The following is a 26,432-nucleotide window of genomic DNA, read 5'->3' as shown; positions in this document are numbered from 1 at the left end:
TCACGCTATCATTAAAATAAGGAACAAAATCAGTTCTAGTAAAGGTAACATTATGAAAACATACCTTCATCTATGAGAAAGAGAGCTAGAATACAAAATAATACAACATTATCGATTCATTCTTGATCTTATATAGAGTATGTATACATACATATATATGCTCCAATTATGGATCATGATTTCAGTGTATGGAGTAACATGATAAACATACTGCTGGATAAACGAAAAGTAGAGAAAAATGAGAACCTAGAGAGAGTAACAGAGGAGGTGTTAGTCACGATGTAGAAAGAAGAAGAAGAGCTGAAATTTCTTATTTCAAGGTCGTCGTTGATAGTGGGTCACCCAGACAACGACAACCTTAACCGGAGAAGGATAAGGTGAGGTCGAAGAGTAAGAGAATGAAGTGGAGGATAGACAAGAGAAACTCCAACATAATTTGGGGCTGAATAGGAAGTCCAGATATAATCGAGAACCAAAACCGCAAGTTAGTCACGAATTTGAGGCAAAACAAAAGTAACCCAAAATAAATTGGAGTCAAAATTGACATCATTACATGTAAACAAAAGTAACCCAAAATAAATTGGAGCCAAAATTGACATCCATACATGTTCGGTGAAACTTACTAATTGGTCACAAATGGGGGCTCAATGTTGAAAAAGTGAAATACAAAGGATTAATCATCAGGTTAATATGGTTGGGTGGGTGGAGTTTCAATATCTCTAAGGTTATCCATCCACTATTAAGTTTCAGCTTCTCTGTATTCTGTTGTTAAAATGTGTTTCTAGTTTGGTCCCTAGGCAAATAGCCAAAAATAAAAAATAAATTAGATTTAAGGTCTAAACTTAATATAAAATAGATAAAAAAATTCATTTCTTTAATATTTCTTTTTGCCTCGTACGAGTACGAATGATGCAAATGTATCACCAATGCGTTGATTATTTAGTGGATGCATAGACATGTTTGTTTTGAATGCAACATAAACTAAAATGTTTGAAGTTCAACAGTAAAATGTATTAGGTTATTTATGTTTTAGTTAATGCAATAAGATAAGGATGTTATGCAGAAATACTTTTTTTATGTGACTCTCAAAATAAGATATATGCAAAACTTATCTATTTGATACATTGTAAAATTTGAATTTTTCTTTTAAAATTTGTCCTATTTTGTGTTGATAGTGGGCTTATTGTAATACAAGGGTCCATATTCTAAACCTTCTAGCAATATTTGGTTATTGTTTACCCTATTTTGTACTTTTAGATGAGATTAAATTGTTAGGTGTATGTATGTGCAAAGTGGTAATTTTGGGTGACACAAAAGAGCATTTATGTTTCTAAAAACAAAAAAAAAGCACTCATGTCAACACTTGGTTGTCCAAGTGGTTGATGGTGTTGACATAAACTCAAAAAATGTAGAGATCCAGATTCGATTTCAAAAAGAAGTGAAATTTATAATCATTAAATTTAGGTTATTAAAGGTATAAATGTGAGTAAGTTTGTCGAATATTGTACTTTAGTCTCTTTAGATTCCTTTAATTATGGGTTTAACTCAGGCAAAGAAGCTCTATTATTAATATTTTAGAAATTGTTGTGCATCACCGTCGTATATAGAGAAAGTAGCTTTGTATGTTTTTCACATTTTGTTGTAAAATAGTTTGTTTTAAAGACTTTTTTCTTTTATCTTAGAATCATATAGTATTATAGTTTATGATAGTTGTGTATTTATTGTATCTTTCGATGTATGTGCATAATATATAATGGCTTAACGTTAAGTTCTTCCATTGTGAGGTAATAACGTTATTTAACAATCAAAATTCAAACCAAGATCCCGATAAGTTGATAAAGGAAAACAAAGTTTTTAATGAAAATAAAATTAAGTGTTTCCTTGAATAGATAGAAATACAACTAATAAAACATTGTTATTAAGAAAATCACAGTGCGATAATTTTTCATCAATATGAAAAATGTTACATGAGAGGGGTTGATAAGTCTTTTCTTTAGCTAGCATGTGATCAGTACCGGCCCTGCCTTTTGGAGGGGCCTAGGCGAACGTATCGACGGGGCCCCTCCACTTGAAGTCAAAAAATACAAAATTTGACACTTTTTTTATAAAATTTATAGTTGTTACAATTATACATGAAACAAATACTATTTAAACACCGCTCTTCTTGTATTTTTCAATGCAAAATCACTAATCACATTTGTGTAGTCAATATTCTCAGCTAATTTATGTTCGATAGATAACAAACCTGATCCATTTATTCTTTCCTGAGAAATGTTAGATCGCGAGTAAGACTTGATTAACTTCAACTTTGAAAAACTTCTCTCCGCAGAAGCCACAGTAGTCAGAATGATCAAAAGAATTCTATAAGCGATCCACGCATTCGGACACCCTTCCATCAATTTTAAATACTCTAACACTTCAATTTGTATTTTAGCATTCTCTGCCAAACCCCTCTTTGAAGCTTTCTGTTCAGAATACAAATCATCTTCACCAATGTCGGCCTGTTGTCCATCCTTAGGAATGCTTTCTAAATTGGTGTAATGGGTCGTAAAACTCTCACTGTCTAACTTCTTTAAATCAAATAAAAACCCAAAAATATTTTCATTTACATGAAACTGTTCAAACCTAATTTTAATATATGAAATAGTCGGTCAACAGTTGGTAGCCCAAGTGGTTCCAAAGTGTTGACATAAACTCCAGAAAGCCCTGGAGGTCCTAGATTCGAATCGAATCCCAGAGAAGTTGGAATCTTTGGTTATTTGAATTGGGCGTATTAGGTATAAATAATGTAGTTGGATTTTAGGTCATTGTCTAGTTGGGTTATAGGCTTGGTCTTGTTTGAGTTTGAGTGGGCGGTTATCGCGCTTATCACATCTATGATGTATCAATCCCAAAAGTAACGACTAACGTAGATCGTAGTCGACTTCCAAAAAATAAATAGTTGAAATAATTTTTTGTTCTTTTATTAAGGTGTCTTTTAGACTTCAATTAATTAGATTGCTTTTAACACTTTAACTTCAATTATTTTTGGTAGATTTCGGTAAGTTTTGTTATTAGGTATCTACATTTTTACTTTTAGTGTCTATTTTTAAAGAAAAAATTATCTAAAAAATAATGTAAGTTGTGGGAGTCGAACCCTTGACTTTAGGTTTACTAATCACCAACTCTAAAAACTTGATATATATTTGCATAAAATAATACATATATTAATATTATCTATATATAAAATGTTTCATCAATTAGAGCCCTCTAGATTTGGGGGTCCTAGGCGACCGCCTGGTCCCCTAGGCCCAGGATCGGCCCTGCTTGTGATCAACCAAAGAGACCAACAACCAAAAATGAATTAACATTTATTGGTGAGATGTAGACATTGATTACAAAATCAGATAAAATTCATGTTTCACAACTTCAATGTGTTAGAAAAAGAATTTTAAAACCCAGAATTTATTATTTCATTTCATTATGAAGAAAATGATGACCCATCCTATGGTTAACATTTATGATCTAAGTTGTATCAATCTTTCCCTAACAAAAAAAGTTGTATCAATCTTTTCCCCATATGCGTACAATTCTTTTTTAAATTAATCTCTCTTGCTCTCGTATGATTGATCATGTCATAATTTGTAACGTCTAACTCAAAACCAATGGAGTAGGGCCCACCCACGATTCCTGTAGGCTTAAAGAAGTTTTTAGATTTTGTATCAATTTAAATACGAATAGAATAAAGTTCGTGGAACTATAATTTGTCACTACCAATCATCACAACCTTCAGTGTAGTAGATTTAACTACTATAACACCTTTTAGAAAAAATAAGGTGCAAATAAGAAAAAAGTTACACGTAATTTAACTGTAGATAACTTCACATAAGCAAAATGTAATTTATTGAAAAACAAAACAGGAATATTGACTAAAATTTATTATGATCTTAATGTTTAAACATGCGCGTTATGTGCTTGATATAAAGATAAAAATGTAAATTAGGTGATTTGTGTTTAAATAGATACGAAGTACACGAGTGATTGAGAAAAGAAAAAAAACATGCACATTAGGTGATTTGAACTCAAGACCTAACGAAAAAAATTTAGGAGCCTCACCAATTAAGTTGGAGCTATAATCTCTTACGCACCTTTGCAATTCTGAATTTGAACCCTTACCCTACTATCCAATTCATGGGGCCCAAAGCCACCACTCTGCAATGGACAATGAATGGAGATGACCTAGACATTATATTTTTAGTTGTTAGATGCCTCTTCTCCCATGTGTACTATGCACACAAACTCTCTCACGCGTGGCGTGGTTAGCCTACACGTGACTCTTTTTTTCGGGTGACATGGAACATATATGGCTTTTAAGTCTATCACGAGAGGACCTAGTTCTAGTACCATGTGAAGTTTGTAGTCATCCAACAAAAAACTAATTGACAATGCGTGGAGATGACCTAGACATTATACTCTTAGTTGCTAGACGCCCTTCTCCCATGTGATACTGTTCTCACAATAATATTATTAATGGACTCTATAATGAACAAAAGAAAAGGCAAAGAAAAACAAGCAAACAAAGGGAATCACATGAGACCATAGATTTTTTTTGGTTACAAGAGCATCGAGATAATAGTTTTTACATGTTAGTACATTTCGAAAGTTCTTTCAAACATTATCATGTACTTCGTAAACATTTGGAACATTTTTCATGTCTAACATCAAAATGTTCATAACATTGTATGAAATTCTTAGCTAACTATTTAATCAGCAACTAACAAAGATATAAATGCAAACTTGATTTTTTTAATCTATATTCAGATAAAAAATCAACATTTTATAATCTTCTCCAAGCAATTAAATTGATGTTTAAAAGTGTTGTCGAAATTTTCTCAAAACTAAAGTTATTTACAAAATAAAGACACCTAACATCTATACTAAAATATTTTACAAAATGTTTATCTAACACTACTTTTGCAACCAACAAAGATATAAGTGCAGACAAAAATTTATTGAGAATCTATTCTGATCCAAAAAAATATTGAGAAAAAAAAATATCCAACATTTTGTAATTTGTTCCTAACGAATACCTTAATATTTAAAAATACTAGAACACATGAACATTTTATAATTTGTTCCCAACAATTAAATTTATGTGTAACAGTGTTATAAAATTAATTCAGAACTAAAGTTGTTTACAAAATCAAGACACATAACATCCATACCAAAACATTTTACAAAATGTTTATCTAACTAATACTTTTGCAATCAACATATGTATAAGTGCAACCATAAATTCATGTGAAAAATCTATTCAGATCTAAAAATGTACAAGATAAAAAAATAAATATTTCGTAAAATGTTCCTAATAAATAACTTAAAAATGTTGTGTAAAATTTGTAACTTGTGTGCTGAAAACATAACTACTTGTGCTCAAAACATACGTAAAAGTGTTTAAAATACAAGTCTTTTTGTCTGTTAAACCCCAAGATCAGCTAAAAACGTAATTCTAGAGAAAGAAACCAAAAAATAGATCTGAAACCATATTGCTCCATCCTTTTCCAAAAAAATAGATCCAAGAAATAGATCTGAAACAGGGTAGGGTAAAAATAACCAAAAATTGGTTAATTAGATCAAAACTGTAAAAATGATATATCAAAATATTGAGAAAAGCAAGAATGATTGAGGTATAGGATGATGATTAGATAGAAAGAATGACTCTCTTTAAAAACGATGAAGATGGATTTTTCTGTATGTTTAAGCACTGTTGAAGGTCTCAGTTAAAATTTTAGAGACAAAGAAGATGAATTTGGTTCTGTTTTGGGACAGAGATATGAAGCTAAAAAAACAGAGAGAGAAAAAATATTTGCCTGATGAAATTTTAGAGAGATAAAATGTCGAAAAGATGAGTTATATATATATATATGAGGGTATATGAGGGATTATGAAAATAAAGATGGTCTTATATATGCGTATTTGGGTTGGATGTTGTCTAGAGATCTATATATGGGTTTGATTTAGAGACATTTTTGAGTTTTAGGCTTTTAGTGGGTATAAATCTCCACTGGCTTTTATTTAAGAATTGGGCCTATTTTTTTGGGTTTTTTTATCAAAAATTTGTAGTGTAAAACTAGCCTTCACTACTTATTCCTATAAAATCCCTCTTTGACTTATAAAAGTAGAAAAGCAAAACCTAGCCTTGTCTTGCTATTCCTTGATTATACCTCTTTGAGGGGTGTCGTGTAAAAAAAGAAATTTTACTTTTTACTCTCCTCGAATTGGAGTGGAGACGCAGAGAAGATGATCTTCTTCAATGAGTTGGTATGTATATTCTGATACTTGTCTTTTTTTAATACTTTGTGTTTTAGGGATTATTAATTAGAGTGTTGTTATTGATTTTTCCTACTCTTATCTTTTTTTTTTGTTTGCTGTATAGAATTACGATCCAGACCTAAAGAAGATGTGGTTAGAAGCTATTACTAAACCTTTAAAATTCATCAAGGTGGGGAAATGGGAGATGTGGCATAATGTTAACAAGGTAGAGAAGAAGAAGAAGAAGAAGAAGAAGAAGAAGAGGATTGATTCGGTAAGTATACAAACTTTACGTCCTTGTTCGAAAAAACAGGGTGGTAGTGGGGAGCTTATAACTAATAATAATAATAATAATAAATTCCTCCCTGAGCTTATATTATTTGAGATACTAAGCAGAGTTCCTGTAGAGTCACTTATGAGGTTCAAGTCTGTATGTAAAAGTTGGTGCTCCTCAATTGAACAAGATAGGTTATTTATCAATTTACACCGTGCCCGATCCAAAAAAAACCCTCGTCTCTTTATCGTTGTTCCTAAACCGCTGATGCCAAGATATTACCAGTGTGACATTCAACCCACTGATACTCGTAAGCGAGATTTTTATTTGACAGCTGACTTAGATTGTCATAGCAAAAGAGCATCCATAACTACCGTATGCAAGACACAATCATGGATTTATGATAGTATTTCAAATCCCGTAAACGGTTTATTTTGTCTCAGTGACTCTCAAACCCTTTATTCCGTTCGTATATACAATATTGGTACCCGACAAGTAACACCATGGATTAAATCAACATTATTACCTGAAGAAAAAGAAAAGGAACACATACGTTTGAATGGTTGGTACAAGACAAGCTTCCAACTTGGATTTGATCCTGTTACTAATGAACATAAATTAGTTTGTCTATGCCATATAACACTAGATGGTGAGGGTTATAATCTTTGTGAAGTTTTGACAGTAGGCGATAGTGTATGGAGAAGGATCAATGATGTCCCACCTTATGAAGTTGAAGGAAAAACTTGTATTTATGTGAATGGTTCAATATATTGGATCACTCGCGCGGTACTTGATCGATACGAGCCTGCTTGTATTGTGGCATTTGATGTTGGAAGCGAGAAGTTCAGAATAATCACAATCCCTGATTTTGTCCTAAATGAGCTCGATGAGTCTTACTTTAGGCGTGATCCCTATGCTGATTTGCTACAACTGGACGGTCGTGTTGTTATGTTGATTCGAACAAGTGATTACACTGTCAAGCTATGGGTATTTGGTGATTACAAAGATGATGATGACATTAATACTGATTGGACTGAAGTGATGACTATCACATTACCTTTTCGTTGGGACGGAAATAATCATATCTTTTTCCATACCGTCGAAGGTATAGATGATCAGATAATCTTGAGAATAGATAACAGTAAGGAGGATGCCTCTTTTTATTTCTACAATTTGAAGAGGAATACATTCGACAAATTTGAAATTAGAGGAATCCCTTCCTCAATTCCAGATCTGATCTTTACTAAAATGTCGACAATGTTCTTCGAAACCCTTTCACCTGTTAATCACAAGTAAGCTTATACTAGTATTTTGTTTCATGTCATTTAATATTTGGTTTGGTTGCTCTGTTTTTCTTTATTCTTGAACTTGTTAAACTTTTGTAGATAATTTAAAATATTTGTACAAGGGATTCTAAACATGTCCTAAGCATGCATCAATTTTGTCTGGTTAGAATATTTAAATACAATGAATTTGAAAGATGTGAACAGTTGGAATGAAATCGATACATAATGCCCTATCGAATAAGAATATAAAACATCGATGATATTGTTTAAGAAGTTGATGAAAACTTGATTCCTAAGAGGAGAAAAAAGAAGAAGAACAAAGTCTACTTAGAGCAGAGAACTAATGCCGAAACCACTCCAGTTCATGGATAAACAAGTGCTCACTGAAATCCTATTTGCAAATGCCAAAGTCTTGATGTCAATTGTGAACCAAAGTTTTCCTGGTTTAGACAAAGGCAAGAACTTAAATGTCCAAGGATCGTTGTTTGTTTAATCCTAACAACCCATTTACTAGTCCATATGAACCCATTTTATGTGAAGATTCTTATCAAGCATGTACTCTCAATTACTTACTGGACTACTCCAAAACAACCAAATTCTTCGACTTGGATGTACATTTGCATTCCTTCAAGTGATAAGGTTCTTAGAAAAAAATTAGGGGACTTCTTTGCATTGACATTCGAACTGGAACAAAATTGACACCCAAATCACCGACCCATCTGTCCAAGAAATAATTTGTACCCGCTTCAGAATTTTTCGGCATTCTTGAGAGTGAGTGCGTTAAACACTCGTAGGAGGGTAACGTATCAAGGTTATGCCTAATGCTAAGTACATTGATGCTATTGCAACTTGAGTATGTCTCAGTACATTCCAACTATTGATTAGACTCCAATTTGAGATGACCTTTGTTTCTTCAACGAACTTCAATTCAAATACCTCAGAACTTCACTTTGCTATTATCGCAGATTCGCAGGCAACCATGTTTCGCTTTGGCTCTGTTAGTTTGATTAAGGATCCCTCTAGGTCGACACTACTTGTTGCCATGGACATAAAATCGGGTTGTATTCTCTCTTATGTCCCGAATTTGAGATTGTCATGAAGCAGCGCAGACAGGAATAATGAGCACATGGAATAAAGCAGATATCATTAAGGTGTAAAACTTCTTTGACGAACAAAAGAGCATCTCTTAACTTCTTCTCATCCTCCAATTTTCTCAAAACAAAACAAAGACATGTTAATTACACAGGTTTTCTCCGCACAAAGCGGTGTAAAATTATATCTTACACGAGCTTTATATCTAATTTGGGCTCTTTCGGCACAAAAGATTGCCCATTTCATGAATTAGTACAATGGGCAATCTTTTGTGCCGAAAGAGCCCATGTAAGATATAACTATACACCTCTTTATGCGGAATAAACCCATGTTAGTAACATGCCTTTGTTTTGTTTTGTTTTGAGAAAATTGCAGGATGAGAAGAAGCTAAGAGATGCACTATTTTTCGCAAAAGAAGTTTGACACCTTAAAGATATCTGCTTTATTCCATATGCTCTTAATTCCTATCCGAGCTGCTTCATCTGATGGCCATAATGACAATCTCATATTCGGGTCGTAAGAGAGAATACAACCCGATATTTTAGCAATGTCCATGGCAACAAGATGTGTCGATCTACAGGGATCCTTAACCAAACTAACAGAGCCAAACTGCTTTATTCCATATGTTCACACTATCATCAAAATAAGGAACAAAATCAGTTCTAGTAAAGGTAACATTATGAAAACGTATCTTCATCTATGAGAAAGAGAGCTAGAATACAAAATATATATATTTATGCTCCAATTATGGATCATGATTTCAGTGTATGGAGTAAAAGGATAAGCATACTGCTTGATAAACGAAAACTGGAGCAAAATGAGGAGAAAGACTGAAAGAAAAAGAGAGAGAGAGTCGGGAAATGGAAAAAAAACACTTTAGTCACGTGGTGCAATAGGAGAAGAGAGAACAAAGTAAAAGAAAGTTTTTAAGGGTCCGTTTGCTACGTGTGAAAATATTCGGTGTGAAAACCATTTTGTTTCTCACGAGAAAGAAAACCATTTTATCATGTTAAAATGTAAATTTAAGTACAACCTTGGATTTTCACGTGAAACTTAAATTCAAGTGTCAGGTAGGATTGAGAAGTTTGAAGTAGTGAAAAAATTTGGCACCCCCACTCTAATGCAACAAGGATTGATTTTGTAAATGGCTTGTGGTCTTAAATAAACAAAAAACACAGATGATAAGAAAATAGATACTCGATCACATCAATAATAATACTCAAGTAATTTGCATTAACATGTCATTCTAAGAAACAAAAAATAAGCAACACAAATGGATTAGAGGATATTTCATCAAAAAAAAAAATGGATTAGAGGACTCTATGTATGATTTGGCCGATGGTACTCCTCTCACATAATTGTTGCTAACTAATCTCTTTTTGAAGACCACATAATTGATGTTAGTTTTGTTTATCAAATCAACATCGGTAATTTGCGATTAGTCAATGAAAGGTAACTTGTCTGTTGGACAACAATAGTTCTTCTTTATGGGTCACTTAGCTTAGTCCCGATTTCCTCCTCAACTTGTAAGAGAAGCTTACTGTGTGATGTATCTGATAATAAAATAGGACCAACAAGTATAATGGGTTCCGATGAGCTACTTGAGAACATACTAATAGAATAGTCAGTGTTAGACCACCGAAACATTTCAACAACAGAAATTTCAGCCCAAACCCCTCATTTGAGTCAACTTTTGTGAAAAAGACGCATGCAAATCTTTTCCTCTTTGGAATTTTAGTTATAGAGGCAGGTGATCGAAGGGTTTGGTGCGAAAAACTTCACACTTTTTCGTTTCTATGGGTATGACAACGCATTTGAAGAGTCTATTTAGCACGCAAACAGTTGGGTAGTGTTCACAAGAGGGTCAATGAAATGAATGATCCGAACCAGTGGTTCGTCATGTATGTGGTGCCCGATGGGGAGAAGAAAATATGAACTATTATAAGCTAGAGATCTAAAAAAGAAGAGGTGGAAGCTGACATACTCATTCTGCATTTCCTTTTCTATCTGATATGCCTCCATATCATCAAGAGTGCTCTTGAAAATGCTGATCTATCTCCTTTCTAAACTTCTCCTCTATGAGCTTCAAGTATTCAAGCAGTCTTGTTCCTCTGCATCAAAACTTGACCACTCAAATCTCATATTTAACAAACACCTAATAAGCACTTGAAGCCACAAATCATTCTAAACCTTTGCTCCCTGATTTGATTGAGTATCTATCTAACATACACACCACACCCAAAACCACAAAACTCTTAAAATTTCATGGAGTAAATCTAACAAAAACCAAAAAGATCACAAACTAGGTTAGATGAGTATCAAGGAACACACCTTTTTTTTTTGTAGCAAGAACCTCGACAAAAGAAAAGGGAGTAAGAAGAGAGAAGGTGGAAGAGTAAGAATGAAGTGGGGGACAAAATGAAGAAGAGTTGAAATTTCACCTTGACTAGAGAAGGATAAGGTGAGGTGGAAGAGTAAGAGGATGAATTGGGGGGGGGGGGGGGGGGGGGGAAGAGAAATGAGAAATGGGGTGGGGATAAAAAAGAGGTCGTACTTTTACTATCCTAGTGACTTTCACAATATCAATTAGAAATATGTAAATCTTCATAATTGTATAAGGGATTCTAAACATGTCCTAAGCATGCATCAATTTTTTGTCTGGTTAGAATATTTAAATACAATGAATTTGAAAGATGTGAACAGTGGGAATGAAATCGATACATTATGCCCTATCGATGATATTGTTTAAGAAGTTGATGAAAACTTGATTCCTAAGAGGCGAAAAAGATGAAGAACAAAGTCGACTTAGAGCAGAAAACCAATGCCGAAACCACTCCAGTTCATGGATAAACAAGTTCTCACTGAATTCCTATTTGCAAATGCCAAAGTCGAGTATTTCAAAAACAAGTGCATGGATAAACAAGTTCTCACTGAAATCCTATTTGCAAATGCCAAAGTCTTGATGTCCATTGTGAACCAATGTTTTCCTGGTTTAGACAAAGGCAAGAACTTAAATGTCCAAGGATCGTTGTTTGTTTAATCCTAACAACCCATTTACTAGTCCATGTGAACCCATTGTATGTGAAGATTCTTATCAAGCATGTACTCTCAATTACTTACTGGACTACTCCAAAACAACCAAATTCTTCAGACTTGGATGTACATTTGCATTCCTTCAAGTGATAAGGTTCTTAGAAAACAATTTGGGAACTTCTTTGCATTGACATTCGAACTGGAGCAAAATTGACACCCAAATCACCGACACATCTGTCCAAGAAACAATTTCGAAAAATACTTGGATCTGCTCTAGAGTTTGTCGACATTATTAAGAGTGAGTGCGTTAAAGACTCATCGGAAGGTATCGCACCAAGGTTATGGCCTAATACTAAGTATATTGATGCTATTGCAACTAGGAGTATGTCACAGCATATTCCAACTATTGATTATTACAGTAGTGGTGCAAGTTTTCTCAATAACTCTGTTTTTATTCCAATCCATCTCTAATTTGCTATTACAATTAGTTTTTATACAAAGTAGAGAGAGTAACAAAATTCATAACAGAATTAGTTCAAGTTAGTTACTAACTAACTTTTCTTATTTCACGGGTAAATTGTGGTTGCCTTCAGAGAACTCTTCATGGGCTTTAATGTGAACTGGGCTTAGCTTGATGTGAAATGGGCTTTGCTTGATTCAAGCATACTGTGAACTTGACTTGACTACGTATTTCTCAACTCTTTACAAATAGAGACAAACAAGTATGTCATGTTAGGGTTCATACCTAAAAGGAGAGTTCGAGCAAGGGGTTGCATCGGCTTGCTCATGCATGCATAGTACTACCATATCTGTTAATGTGCCCAACTATACAACTAGTGTTGTTATAAAGGCCAGGCCGGCCCGGGTTGGGCCCGGGACCGGCCCGGCCTGGCCCGTACGGAAAACGGGCCTGGCCAACCCGGGTTCTATTCCGGGCCCGGGCTGGGCCTATGGTTTGGGCCCGACGGGTCAGGTCCGGCCCGGCCCGTCAAAACCTGTTTTCTTTTTTTATTTCATGCCTTATTTTAAAATTTTCATAGAGAATTTGAAAACATTCCTTTTCGAAAAGATCTATCCAACAAAATCGTTCCTAAAATATTCATTTCCATAAAATATTTTCGAAAAATCTTTCCTAACTTGTTAATTTATCTGTTTAACCTATTTATGTAAATCACTCTCACGAAAAATCTTTCCATAAAATATTATTCCAAAACGTAACTTCTAAAATCACTCTCACGAAATCTTTTCAAAAATCTTTCTTAAACTTGTTAACCTATTTATGTAAATCAACTTCTATTTATATAAATCATCCTCTATTAATTAGTTTCAAAATATAATTTCTAAAATCATTTCCCAAAAATCTTTTCATAGAATCTTTCCTAAACTTATTAATTTATTTATGTAAGTCACCCTCTATTAATTATTTCCACAAAGAAATTTCTAAAATCAATTCAAAAAACTCTTTCTAAAAATCTTTTCTATACTTATTTATGAAAATTATATCCTATTAACTATTCCTAAAATCTTTCCAAAAGTCATTTCTAAATCATATCATTATTTATAGAAAATCATCTCTAAAGTTTTAATTTTTTATATTCAAAATAAACAATAGATTTGTATTTTTTTTAATTTAAATTTTGGTTTTTCAAATATTTTAAAAAAATATATAATATAGAAAATCCGGGCTGGCCCGGCCCGGCCCGGATTCAACCCGGCCCGGCCAGGCCAGGCCTGGGTCTATACCCAGTCCCGGGCTGGGCCCTTGTATAACCAACCCGGGTTGAGCCCGGCCCGGGAAATTTTCAACCCGGGGTTGGCTAGGCCCGGCCCGGTTATTGGCCTGGCCTGGACAGGCCCGGGCCGGGCCGGCCTGACCCGGCCTTTTAAGCATCACTATATACAACCATCAACAACAGATTTAACTGCAAAGTATAGGAAGACGAAGGTGAACCATAAGGATCAACATCAACCTGAAATTGCGTATCTGAGAGACGCCATGTAATCAATTAAAATAAAATACTCCATTAAAAAAAAGATAAGGGAAGGAGAAACGGAGAAGCCAAGCTATATCTTCGTTGTTGTTGAAAAAGATGAAAACAAGGACAAATAGGCATCCACTAATCTGTGCTGTGAAAGACTCCTCCAGAGCTAGGACAAAGAGGCGTTATTTTATTTTGGGCTATTTCTCAAATATTCCCCAACTTTATGACCAACTTCTTACGTAGCCTCTTAAACTCTTACTTTATCGAAAATATTCAGATGACCTTCTTTTTCAGTTACCGTTATATGTCCGTTAACTAGTCATTACCTCTCTCTCCTCCATCTCACCACCTCTCTCTGCCACCTCATCCTCTCGCCACCTCATCGTCTTCACCGGTGAAGGTAGTTGGCCGAAAATTTTTCCGGCAGGCGACCTTCAAACATAAATATTTTCTTTCTTCTTCTTCCTCTCTCTTCACTCTCATGTTCTCTCTCTTCCTCTCATGTTCTCTCCCTTCCTCTCATTTCTCTCTCTTCCTTTCCCTCTTCTCTGTCTCTCTTCCTTCAAAGAAGAGAGATTATTTTCTTTTTAATATTTGAAGGTCGTCGAATGAAAAATTAGTCGGTCCGCGACCTTCGTCGGTGAAGACGACGAGGTGGCGAGGGGATGAGGTGACAGAGAGAAGTGATGAGATGGAGGAGAGAGAAATGATCACTGGTTAGCGGTGTTATAACGAAATCTCAAAAAAGGGGTCATCTAGGTATTTTTGATAAAGTAGGGGGTTAGGCAGGAAGCTCAAAGTTGGGGCTACTTGGGAAATAACCCTAATTTATTTCTGTAAATCTCATGTTGTAATTTTTTTTTGTAAATCTCATGTTGTACTCAAATAAGTGAAAAGTCTTATAAACATGTAATGTATTAGATTGAGTTCCTAGGTGTGAATGGAAATTGTGGTTCAAAAACATTTATATGCCACTTTGACCATTTTGAGTAAAAATTTGCCGAAAATTACGGCAATGTCTTTTCATCACCAATCTACGAGGGAAAAGGAAGAAACTCACAATACACTCTTCTAGGTATAAATTACTATTTAGCCCCCGTTAAAGCACAATTCTGTTCATTTTGGTTTCGTTTCAGAGAGAGAGAGAGAGAAGTCTTGGAGGGAAAGTTTGTAGAAACGGAGAGAGAGAAGGAGAATTTTGGTTGAATGCTTGCATTTAGGCCTGTAAACGGTTTCTTATCGGATTGGATATAGGCATATCTGTATCCGAATCCGATAAACTATCTGATATCCGATAATTATCCGACGGATACTATAAATCAATATCCGAATCCGATAATTATATAATCGATATCCGAAACTTTAATAAAACTTCATATTTTTTTCTTTAAATTTTTAACCATTAGATCTAAATAATAAATTTCAACCATACATTTAAAAATTATTATTAATATGTTTTTTTATATTACTTATTGGATACAGATATTTATCGGATAGAATATTAGTGTATCTGATATTGGATAAGCAGATATCCGACAAGGAATATCTGAATCCGTAGCCGATATCCGAAATTTCGGATATTTTTTAAAATTTGAATGCGGAAAAGTAAGTGTTTCTTCTTTAATTGATGTTGTCTTCTCGTTTTACTGCCATTTATTGAACTTCGATTAAACTTCATCTAACACATTTAATTTAGTTTGATTAAACTTCATTGATGTTCAAATTATACTGATTCTATTGTACAAACATTTCTCGTGTTATTGTTCTAAGATTCAAGTAATCATGCATTTAGTTTGATTTTGTGATTGTTTTATAATTTGTCCGACTGAAATAGTTATGTAGTTGCTTTAATAGTGACTTGTACTTAATGGAAAGAGCAGAAAAGTTTCATTTGCTTCAGGTATTCTGTCTAAAAACACACCTAATGCATGACCACGTGGGATTCTATTGTGTTTATGATGACGTGGATCTAAATGATTGGTGGACTCTTTGATCGAAATGACATTTCGGTTCTGGTTATTCACTATTTGTGGAAATTGAAAGAGAATTTGGGTCAAATGACATTTGACCCAAAAGAGTTTGGTGGAATAGCCTTTGTTTTCTAATTTTGTTCAAACGGCCTTGTTTTTACCTTTTCTTTCTATATTTGCCCCTCAGTATAAAATGAAGTATCAAAGGTAAATAAGTATCAAAGTATCGCCTCCTAATTTTCAGTGATACAACTTCTTAGTAAAACAAAGGTAAATCAAGTATCAAAGTATCGCCTCCTAAGTATCAAAGTATCGCCTCCTAACAGAAGTCATCCCATGGAGGCAACTTCTCATAACCAGCTAGTGGAACACATATCATTAGTAAGGCACCTACAACCAAGGAATGAAAATTTGTTTTCGGTTGAAATTTCGGTTGCTCCAAAACTATTGCACCAAATGATTCATTTGAAAGCCATGAAACCAACTTCAGATTCTTTAGACAGTTGAATTGGTTCGGATGAAACTTGAGAGATTCGATAACCTTCGCAGAAATAAAATAAGTAAACTATGCATGAGCCGACTAAATAGCATTTAACCAATTGGATACAAAAGGAATTCAAGTAAGGGAAGACATACCTCGAGGAAGTCATGGAATAGACTTGGATCCGTCACTTTAGTTAAAACTCTAAGAAATTCTTTCGCACGCTCAGCGTATAAGGATTTCTTTTGTGTAGGGAGCTTCGACATAGCATCTGGACCAACAACCCATCCCCTAAATCCTTCTAAATTCTGTCTAAAAACATACCTAATGCATGACCACGTGGGATTCTATTGTGTTTATGATGACGTGGGTCTAAATGATTGGTGGACTATTTGATCGAAATGACATTTCGGTTCTGGTCATTCACTATTTGTGGAAATTGAAGGAGAATTTGGGTCAAATGATCTTTGACCCAAAAGAGTATGGTGGCTTTGTTTTCTAATTTTGTTCAAACGGCCTTATTTTTACCTTTTCTTTCTATATTTTCCCCTCAGTATAAAATGAAGTATCAAAGGTAAATAAGTATCAAACTATCGACTCCTAATTTTCAGTGATACAATTTCTTAGTAAAACAAAGGTAAATCAAAGTACCAAAGTATCAAGTATCAAAGTATCCAGTATCAAGTATCAACCTGTAACAGAAGTCATCCCATGGAGGCAAATTCTCATAACCAGCTAGTGGAACACATACCATAGTAAGGCACCTACAACCAAGGAATGAAAATTTGTTTTCGGTGGAAATTTCGGTTGGTCCAAAAGTAGAAATTTCCAAATGGACGGACCCACCGAAATTTCAAATGGACCAAGAGTGGAAATGTTTTGTGGAAACATTTATGTTTATGAAATAAGTTCTTGAATTTCAAATGGACCAAGAAATTATCCAAGTTAGTTATGTGATACGTTAAACATCGTGAGTTAAACAAAACAAACAATATGAAATTTGACATGAGGTATGTGCACGGCAAGTTCTTGTAAGTGTACCCAAATGCGATAGAGTGAGCCTAAGGGTGGTGTAATTACAATAGAGAAAGGCTAGGACAAGCCTATCTTCGTTATTTCATTCCTCCTCCTACTTTCTCGCGCGAGATCTCCTTTATCTATTGAGTTCAGTGAATCTCTTTTATTTATGTGTTTTTTAAAAAATCTCATTGTTCAGCGTTTATTTCATTCTAGCAGTCTGTTCTTTCTTTAGAGGAAATCTGATCTCTATTCGTTTTCTTAAAGGTTATTTCCCAAATGGCCCCCAACTTTGTGACCAGCTTCCTGCCTGGCCCCCTACTTTAGCAATAAATCCCGTATGACCTTCTTTTTCCGTTATCTTTAACATTCTATTACTCTCTCTCCTCCATCTCATTTTCTCTCTCTGCCACATCATCTTAGCACGACACATCATCATCTTCTCCGTCAGGGTCGTCGGCCGGCCAAATTTCCGGCCGGCGATATTCAATTTTTTTCTCTCTCTTCTCACTCTCTCTAAAAAAAATTATCTCCTCTCTCTCTCTAAACTCCGGCGAAGGGGGTTTTCCTTCGCCGGAGGGTCTGTTCATCACGAACAGACTAGATCTAGTATGTTCGTGATGAACAGACCCTCCGGCGAAGGGAAACCCCCTTCGCCGGAGTTTAGAGAAGAGAGAGGAGAGAATTTAAAAAAAAATATATTATTTTTAGAGAGAGAGAAAAAAAAAATTGAAGGTCGCCGACCGAAAATTTGGCCGGCCGGCGACCCTGACGGAGAAGATGATGATGTGTCGTGCTAAAATGATGTGACAGAGAGAGAAAATGAGATGGAGGAGAGAGAGAGTAACGGAATGTTAAAGATAACGGAAAAAGGGGGCATACGGGAATTATTGCTAAAGTAGGGGGCCAGGCAGGAAGTTGGTCACAAAGTTGGGGGTCATTTGGGAAATAACCCTTTTCTTAAATAGGTTCTGTTTTCCCTCTCTTTGCTATTCGTTTGCATCTTTTTGCTAGCTAAGATCAGTATTCCTATTAGGCTCTATTAGTGGCCCGATTAGATGTTTGTCTCTTCTTTTATAGCCAAGATTAGAGTGGGCACAACTTCTGCATTTACAAATGTGGGGTATGTTGAAGCCATTTTTGGCAATTTTTTCGTAGAATTTGAGTCTATATTTTTTCATCAATAGTGTATTGAATTTATACCCCCGTCCTTTACCATGGACGGGTCCGCCTCACCCCAGAAGAGAGAATAAAAAAAAGAAGAAATTTTGTTGAAAGGAAATTATATTGCTTGATGATTTTACAAGGGAATAATAACCTCGATTTATGTTATTGTACAGTGGATCTAAATAACGAATTGTCACTGGCTGTAATTCTTGGATGAAAGGAAACCATATATTTGGTCCTTTAAATATGATGAGGATAAGAGACAATCTTGCTTATCCATATTTTTTCTTTATTTAAACACTCCCCCTAAGTTGAATAGTGGGATTTCTAAAATTCAACTTGTCCAGAAACTTGTGAAGGATTCTTCCATTAACTGATTTTGTTAAAATATCAGCAAGTTGGTTTTCATGTGCTACATTTGCCTCTGATTCTGTAACCTTAACACGACAGTTTGGCTTAATATGTCATGGTTTGCCGCATCTTTTGCAAACAACCCTTGCACGACAGTTCAACTTCATATGTCCCACCTTCCCGCATTTATAACATATCAATTTGGAGTTGTTTGTTGACTCTACTTCAGCTTTATTCGGTTTACCAGTGAAGTGTATTTTCCAGCACTTTTGAACTTCCCTTTGTCTTTGGAAAAGGATGCATCTTCAACATCTAAGGAGGTCTTCTCAGACATTTGTTTAACCAAGGCTTCCTAGTTAGAGAGAAGATTTTCTAACTCAACAATAGACGGTTGATTCGCCCACTCTTGAATAAATGAAATAAAAGGCATGAATTCTTTCTTCAGATCAAGAATCAAGTAACGTCGTGACCTTAAATCACTTATAGGTTCTTCTCTGCCCAACTCGAAAATTTATGCACACACATTCTTAACCTTTAGAAAATAATAAGTGATGGACATATTACCTTGGGTGAGGGAAGCAAGCTCATTCTCAAGGTATTGCAGCCGCATTGTATTCTTCTGGGTAAATAGTCTTTCTAGAGTATCCCAGATTTTCTTTGGAGAACCCAAGTCACGAGCATGATCAGTTTTTTATACCTCAGTGTAATATCGACAGCCGTCTGCTCCTTCAGTTACAAGCAAAAGCTTCAGATCAGGGTGAGATAGTTTCGTCCTCACCGTGGAATTAGGACAGGGGTATTTTGGTCAGAGATCGGGCACGTGACTCGTACGCCCCTCACATAACGGCTATTTGACAGGAAATGGTCTTTGAGAGTTAACGCCTAAACGAAAATATGTTTAGAGGTGTAGGGCTAATGTAACTAAATAAATGGGAGGCATATACTAAAAAACCCGAACTTTAAAATAGAGATAAAGATATACTTAAATTTATATTATTTACATTCGAGTAAAAAATTATAATCAGCACCTAGTTGACTATAAAGACTTACATTATAACTACAATTAGTTACATTATAACTACAATTAGTTGATTATATTTTTTCTCCATGTCAAAATTCCATTATGAGAACAAAAAGGAATATCATATTGTTTCGACATTTCGTCTGCGTAACCCGACGAGAATCTAACCCACAACTATAACATTGAGCCTCGTGACTTTATATGAAATTAAAAAATCTGTAAATATAGATACTGCTTCTTTTTTATGCAAGTATGATCTGTTTCAAACTTTTTATGTTTTCGTAGTGACAAATTGATAAATTTAGAATGTGAAACAAAACTATCACATTTCAGACAAATATATAGAAGAAAAAAACAAAATAATCGAAAATGTTACGAAACTTCATACTTTATTATCTTACAAAATTTTATAAATGGGGTTTTCTTCGCTTGTCGTTCGTTCTCTCCCAGGTAATTTCACTAAAAAGAAATCGATTACTTCAGAACTTATGAATTATTTTATTTTACCTTGCCTCAACCAACAAAATAATTTCAAACGTTTTCATTTTAAGTTTGCACGGGAAATAATCCGTGCGCAACTTCCCTTATAAGACTTAATTGCTCGATAAACTAACCACGGATCGAAGTTGAATATAGATTAAAAAAAAAAAATTTGTTTATCAAAGTTATTATTCCTTCAAATATGGACAAAAGATGTGTAAATGGAGCCATTATGATTTTTTTTGGGCCTGCGCTTTGAGGAAAGCAAAATAATTTTCGGGGTGCAAAGACTTGGTCAAAAATTGGTCAATTTTGTTTGACAATTTTATTTTGTAAGTTGTTATAGGGAAATAAAAACCTCCACCTCACCTCCCTCCACCTTACCTCATTCTCTCTCCACCTCACCTCTTTCTCTGCCACCTCATGTATTCGCCACCTCATCGTCTTCACCGGCGAAGATCGCCGACCGGAAATTAGCCGGGCGGCGACCTTCAAACATAAAAAAAAAAAAAAAATATAGGTAAATTTTTTTTTCTTCTCTCTCTAGATCAGATCTAAATCTAGAGAGGTGGCGAATACATGAGGTGTTAGAAAATATTCCCCATAAAACATGTTTTCCCGAAAAATTTTCAAAATTTTGTTTATTCTCTTTCAAAATTTCACACTCTAGAAACTATTTAGGTTTCCCCAAAGCGCTGACCTTTTTTTGTTTTTCTTGAAAATGGAACCCTTATGATAGCTTTATCAAAAAATATTCCCCATAGTATTCTAGATCGACTCCAAAAATATGTCTTATCAAAAATAGCTTCTTTTATGAATTGAATGGTAAGAAAATCTTTCAGCCCAAACAAACCAACGGATTCTTCCCCAATTTCTTACCTGGCGTACAGCCTAAAGAAAAGTCTTTTTTTACTCTTTCTCTCTCTAAAAATTATATTCAATCAAATAGATTTCAACCCATTAAAGAAAGGAAACTCAAGATTTACATATGAATAATTGTGGGGAAGAAGAAGATTATTCTCAACTTAAGAAATGGAGTCACAACATGAAGATGGAGAAACCTTAATAATATTTGAACAAGTTAAAGTTAACGGAACATTAACACCGGCAACTCTTTCATCTGATGGAAAACTCCGATGGAATTACAGAGGTCAAAGATGTTTATTGTTAGAGAAAGATGTACTTGGGGTTTCATTTCAAGGTTCTGAAATTAGGGTAAAAGCTTTAGTAGAGAAAGAAAGTGCTATTTATTGTGGTGGTGGAAGTCGAGGGATTAGATTGAGAAAAGATTTTGTATTTCAACCATTATCAAATGAATCTCAACATCTTTGGTTTGATAAACTTCAAGCCCTAATTGATTCATACGGTCAGTCACTTCCTCTCTCTACAAAAACAATTCATTATAATTGATAGAAATTTAAGTATTCAATTGATTTTCATGATATGGGTTGTTCTAGTATTAGTTTTAATCAAATCAAGTTTTGTTTTATTATTAGTTTTAATCTGTTTTCATGATATGGGTTGTTCATAAAATGGTTGTTTCTTCTCTCGAACATATAGAATCATTGATTATTGATATTGTTGAATTAAATCCACTAGATTTTCATTTCATTGATCTTATGATTAAAAAAATTGTGGGTGGTTGTTGATTTTAATCAGTTTTTAGGGGGGTTGTTTCATTTTTTTCAGTATTTTGCAATTTGGGTTAGTAGTTGAGATAAGAATTTTGTCATTTAGATCATTAATTCTTGTTATGATATTTGGGTTCTAAACTAGTTATTATGTTATATCATTCTTGTTCAAATTTGTAAGAAAATTTATCCGAAGATAGATAGATAAATAGATATGTTTAGACATTCTTGTCCTATATTCGACATCAAACAACTAGAAGTTTAATTGAAACTGAACAGTGTAATAGTTTTATAACAGACCGACCGAAAAGGTTATTCGTGTTCGTAAATCCTTATGGGGGAAAGAAGTCTGCTTCCAAGATTTTCGATGAAGAAGTTGAGCCTCTTCTTATTGCTGCATCGATCCAATATACAGTACAAAGTGAGTACTACTAGTAGTTGTTTTGTTTCTCTTTTCGGTCTTTATAAAAGAAAGAATCAAAGTGGGAGGAATTATGGGTTTAGGTGCTAAAATTTGACCTATAATTGTTAGAAACGGAATACCGACTTCATGCGAAAGAAATTTCTCATTCGTTAGATCTCTCGAAGTATGATGGAATTGTATGTGTTAGTGGAGACGGTGTCTTGGTTGAGGTTAGTTGGCTGTTGTTTCTAACCCATGGATGACTTCATCAATATATTGTTTTTCTTGTTTTCTATACGGCTCTTTATTTTCCCCTAACAAATTGTGCATTGTTTAGTAGGTAGTAAATGGGTTGCTTCAAAGGGAGGATTGGTCTTCTGCAATAAAAATGCCTCTTGGAATTGTTCCTGCAGGTTGGTTGACGTAACTAACCATGTATTTTGATACAAATATATTGATTAAAAGAAACGATTTGCAAACTAGCCCGAATGATGTAGAAGGTGATAACTTCATTTGTCGGATTCTTGATGAGAATTGAGTTTAAACATCCATAATTTCAAAATGAAATGTTTCACTGGTTAGTTATATTACAAAATTAAAATTGATGTCGTCACTTGGAGGGACGATGTTTCTAGCTACAATTAGGAACAGGCACGAAATATCAGTAGTTAACTAGCTTAATGAAAAATTACGATACTTTTTTTTCCGTCATTGAGCTCCATAACCTATAGAACTATAGTGTCCTTATCCCATTTTAATTTTTTCCTTCATTTTTTCTTCCGTGCATGTCTGTCACATAACATTTATTGATGGCTATCCGGCACTTATCTGTCAATATGACCCTCAACACTTATCAACTCGATAAAAAAGTCAATGTAAAGGTAGAGGGGAATAAAAGTTGATTTGAAGTACACTCCGCTTTGAATATCGTGCAGGTACAGGAAACGGCATGATTAAGTCACTTCTAGATTCAGTTGATGAACCGTGTGCAGTATCTAATGCCATGCTTTCAATTATACGAGGTGCTCGATTTGAAGACTGATTCTTTACTTTACTCCTCATTTGTCGTCAACCCGTTTCGTTTTTCTTCTAATCTTCACTTTCATGACACATTTAAGTATATTTTGTTGAGTTGTCTAGTAAGTAGTAATTGTCTATTCACATTTTCGTTTCGTTTGGTTAATACTTTCAGGCCATAAACGTCCTCTTGATGTTGCCACTGTCTTGCAAGGAGAGACGAGGTTTTTTAGCGTTTTAATGCTTGCTTGGGGTAAGCGCAAGAAATATTACTTGATTATGAACATAGACGACGAATCCGTATTCGTACTATCTTTTGTTGATGGATCTCGTGCTGCAGTTCCTTTGACTCATGGAATCAATTTTGTTTTATAAACAACTTCTATTGAAAACGCTATTTCCGTTTTTCCTAGGTCTTGTGGCAGATCTTGATATTGAGTCGGAGAAGTATAGATGGATGGGAAGTTCTCGTCTAGATTTCTATGTAAGTATTAGATGTCCCATGCTATGTTTACTGAAATATAATTCGTGTTAATAATACTCGCATCTATTTGAACTAAATCGATGCTTCAAATTATTGTGTCGATGTAACTAAGGTATCAAGATTAGGAAAATTATTTTTTAAGTATTGTTTTTATGGGTATTTTGTACAGGGGCTTGTACGAGTAATTCGCCTACGGAGGTATAACGGGCGTGTTTCTTTTGTACCTGCACCTGGGTATGAAAATTACGGGGAAAAACACAACAACCTAACTTCTGGATCCATCATTGGCCTCTATAATCACCAAAAAAACCAGAACGACGCAGTTAAAGTTGCACAGAGTTGCTATCTCGGGCCTGGGATTTGTTTGGAGGACTCGGAGTGGAGAACTATTGACGGGCCTTTTGTTTCAGTTTGGCTTCATAATGTACCTTGGGGAAGTGAAGATGCTATGGCAGCACCAAATGCCAAGGTAAGTTTTCTCTAAATTCCTTTACGTCGATAAGTTTGATCATATAATATACAAAAATGGTCTTCATTTTTGCGGTGCAAGTCCTTAATCTATCACATTTTCAAAGAAAATAATCTTTTTTCACAAAAACAAAAATTTAAAAGGATCAAATGCAGGACACAATTTTACGTGCTTTTTCTTGTATCGTTCTTTATAATGAATTATTGTTCATGTTATTCTGTTTTTGTTTGAAATGCAGTTCTCAGATGGTTATGTAGATCTGATCATGATCAAGGACTGTCCAAGATCAACACTACTAACGTTAATGCTGAAAATGAACGACGGAAGCTATGTAAAATCACCATATGTCATCTACCTCAAGGTGAGTTGTGCATTATCTTTTGTTTTGATCCCCAATTGAGAAGAAACTCTTTCTCTAACTCTCTCTCTCTCTCTCTCTCTCTCTGATATATCGAAATTTGTAGGTGAAAGCATTCATTCTGGAACCAGGACAGCGAACTGATAAACCGGCTAAAGGAGGAATTATAGACTCAGATGGAGAAGTTCTCGCTCGTGGAGAAGGAACATACAAGAATGAGCAGAGGGATTTGATGACATATGGCCCAATGCAAATCACTATGGATCAAGGGTTAGCTACTCTATTCTCCCCTACATAATTTCTTGATCTTGTTCGTTTTCGACGATCAATTTCTTATAAGCACAACTACGATTATTTAATTTGTATAAACTATGTAACTATTGCCGTCATTAGATTGGAAAATTGTTAAACTACGACAAGATGGAAAAGAAATTGTTGAAAGAAAATCAAAAGAAACTATGTATTGACTAGTGACTAGTTTGTTGAAGATGAATAAAGAAATTGCTGATTGGTAACAAAAGACTGTTAGAACAACAAGCTTAGACTGGGCCTTTCATGAGCCAAAATGGGTGCATAGTATTATGGTTTTGATACCAAAGAGTAGTGTACTTGGCCGATGAAAATCATATTGATAAGTCATTTTCTTGTAAAACAATAAGACCCGAACTTTAGTTTCCCTAATTGGGAGATGGGTATGTTACCACTCAACTGAAGTGGGTTTAATATACTTCACATAATCGACTGACCTGTTTTAATATATAGGATTCTCCTCCATCAATAAACATGGATCTTCTTGTAGAAAAGACAATTAGCAAACCAAATTTCACTTCATAAGTCAACAATTCAAGATAAGAATTTTCTTCTTTCTTTCACCTTTTCTTTGAATTTTGATGAGGATTAGACCAACACGCATCATCTGGGCTAAGAAATTGCATTTAACAAAGACAACAAAAATTCTGTTAGGTGAGTGGGGACATTTTCTTTTGGTTGATTGAGCCTCAATTCATGGACATTATGCCCACCAAGGCACACAATCAACATGAGAGATTTAGACGTAACGATAATGAAACAAAAATCATAAATAATCATCAAAAGCACTAAACATCTTCCTTAATCATCAATTACTTTACCTTGTCGAAAGATATAAAAAAAATTAGTTGTCAAACATACAAGATATTCCAAATGAGAAATAGGCGGATAGATGGTTTTTGTCAATTATTTCTGTCATAATCAATCTCTAATAATCGTGTTATATATAGACCAAACCGACAATAAATAACTAATAAGGTATTTAGATACTACAAAAATCACATTAGGGTTAGTCATTAGTGGTGTACTCTTCAACACATGTTATGAGACTTTAGCTATTACAAGATGTGTCATTTATTGTGCAGTTTGAGTTGATTTTGTACTTGAAAACATGAAATATATACAAGTATGGGAAATCAAGTAGTGATAATGAAAGATTGGACTAACATTCTATCAAATCCTTGTTTTTCAACATCTCCCATACCTTGAAACATAATAGTAGTTAGATGTGCAGATTATTTTTGCTGTCCAAGCCGAAAGTTGAATTCTCATTATTGGTGAAGATAGATATATTAAATTATTATGAGTACGACTAC

The 26,432-nt window shown here is 34.5% G+C and overlaps 2 protein-coding genes and 1 long non-coding RNA gene across 3 annotated transcripts; 2 read left to right on the top strand and 1 right to left on the bottom strand.

Annotated features, from left to right (window-relative positions):
* Positions 1-6,180: 6,180 nt before the first annotated feature.
* LOC147560232 (putative F-box protein At1g32420) lies at positions 6,181-8,047 on the top strand. Its single transcript, XM_086662337.1, has 2 exons — positions 6,181-6,300; positions 6,416-8,047. The coding sequence occupies exons 1-2, from the start codon at positions 6,280-6,282 to the stop codon at positions 7,859-7,861; spliced, it is 1,467 nt and encodes a 488-aa protein (XP_086518463.1). The 5' UTR covers positions 6,181-6,279; the 3' UTR covers positions 7,862-8,047.
* Positions 8,048-9,439: 1,392 nt separating this feature from the next.
* On the bottom strand, positions 9,440-11,201 carry LOC147560231 (uncharacterized). The gene is made up of 3 exons (XR_015234774.1): positions 11,099-11,201; positions 10,928-11,054; positions 9,440-9,575 (listed from the first exon to the last, which is right to left on the bottom strand). It is a non-coding gene; the product is annotated as an uncharacterized LOC147560231 (long non-coding RNA).
* Positions 11,202-21,205: 10,004 nt separating this feature from the next.
* Positions 21,206-25,327, top strand: LOC147560230 (sphingosine kinase 1-like). Its single transcript, XM_086662336.1, has 10 exons — positions 21,206-21,811; positions 22,375-22,497; positions 22,609-22,709; positions 22,820-22,892; positions 23,415-23,501; positions 23,672-23,749; positions 23,910-23,980; positions 24,150-24,449; positions 24,688-24,810; positions 24,914-25,327. The coding sequence occupies exons 1-10, from the start codon at positions 21,478-21,480 to the stop codon at positions 25,103-25,105; spliced, it is 1,482 nt and encodes a 493-aa protein (XP_086518462.1). The 5' UTR covers positions 21,206-21,477; the 3' UTR covers positions 25,106-25,327.
* Positions 25,328-26,432: the final 1,105 nt, after the last annotated feature.

The sequence above is a fragment of the Eschscholzia californica genome, unplaced genomic scaffold (genome assembly GCF_041429995.1).
Source record: "Eschscholzia californica isolate CP2 unplaced genomic scaffold, dmEscCali1.0.p SCAF_2, whole genome shotgun sequence".
NCBI classification, from domain to species: Eukaryota; Viridiplantae; Streptophyta; class Magnoliopsida; order Ranunculales; family Papaveraceae; genus Eschscholzia; species Eschscholzia californica.
This window is presented reverse-complemented; position numbering and strand designations above follow the sequence as displayed.

Coding starts and splice junctions, on each gene's coding strand:
- LOC147560232 (XM_086662337.1), top strand. CDS start 6,280: ATGATCTTCTTCAATGAGTTG. Junction 6,301..6,415: donor TGATCTTCTTCAATGAGTTG/GTATGTATATTC, acceptor TTTGCTGTATAG/AATTACGATCCAGACCTAAA.
- LOC147560230 (XM_086662336.1), top strand. CDS start 21,478: ATGGAGTCACAACATGAAGATGGAGAAACCTTAATAATATTTGAACAA. Junction 22,498..22,608: donor GATCCAATATACAGTACAAA/GTGAGTACTACT, acceptor TATAATTGTTAG/AAACGGAATACCGACTTCAT. Junction 22,710..22,819: donor GAGACGGTGTCTTGGTTGAG/GTTAGTTGGCTG, acceptor ATTGTTTAGTAG/GTAGTAAATGGGTTGCTTCA.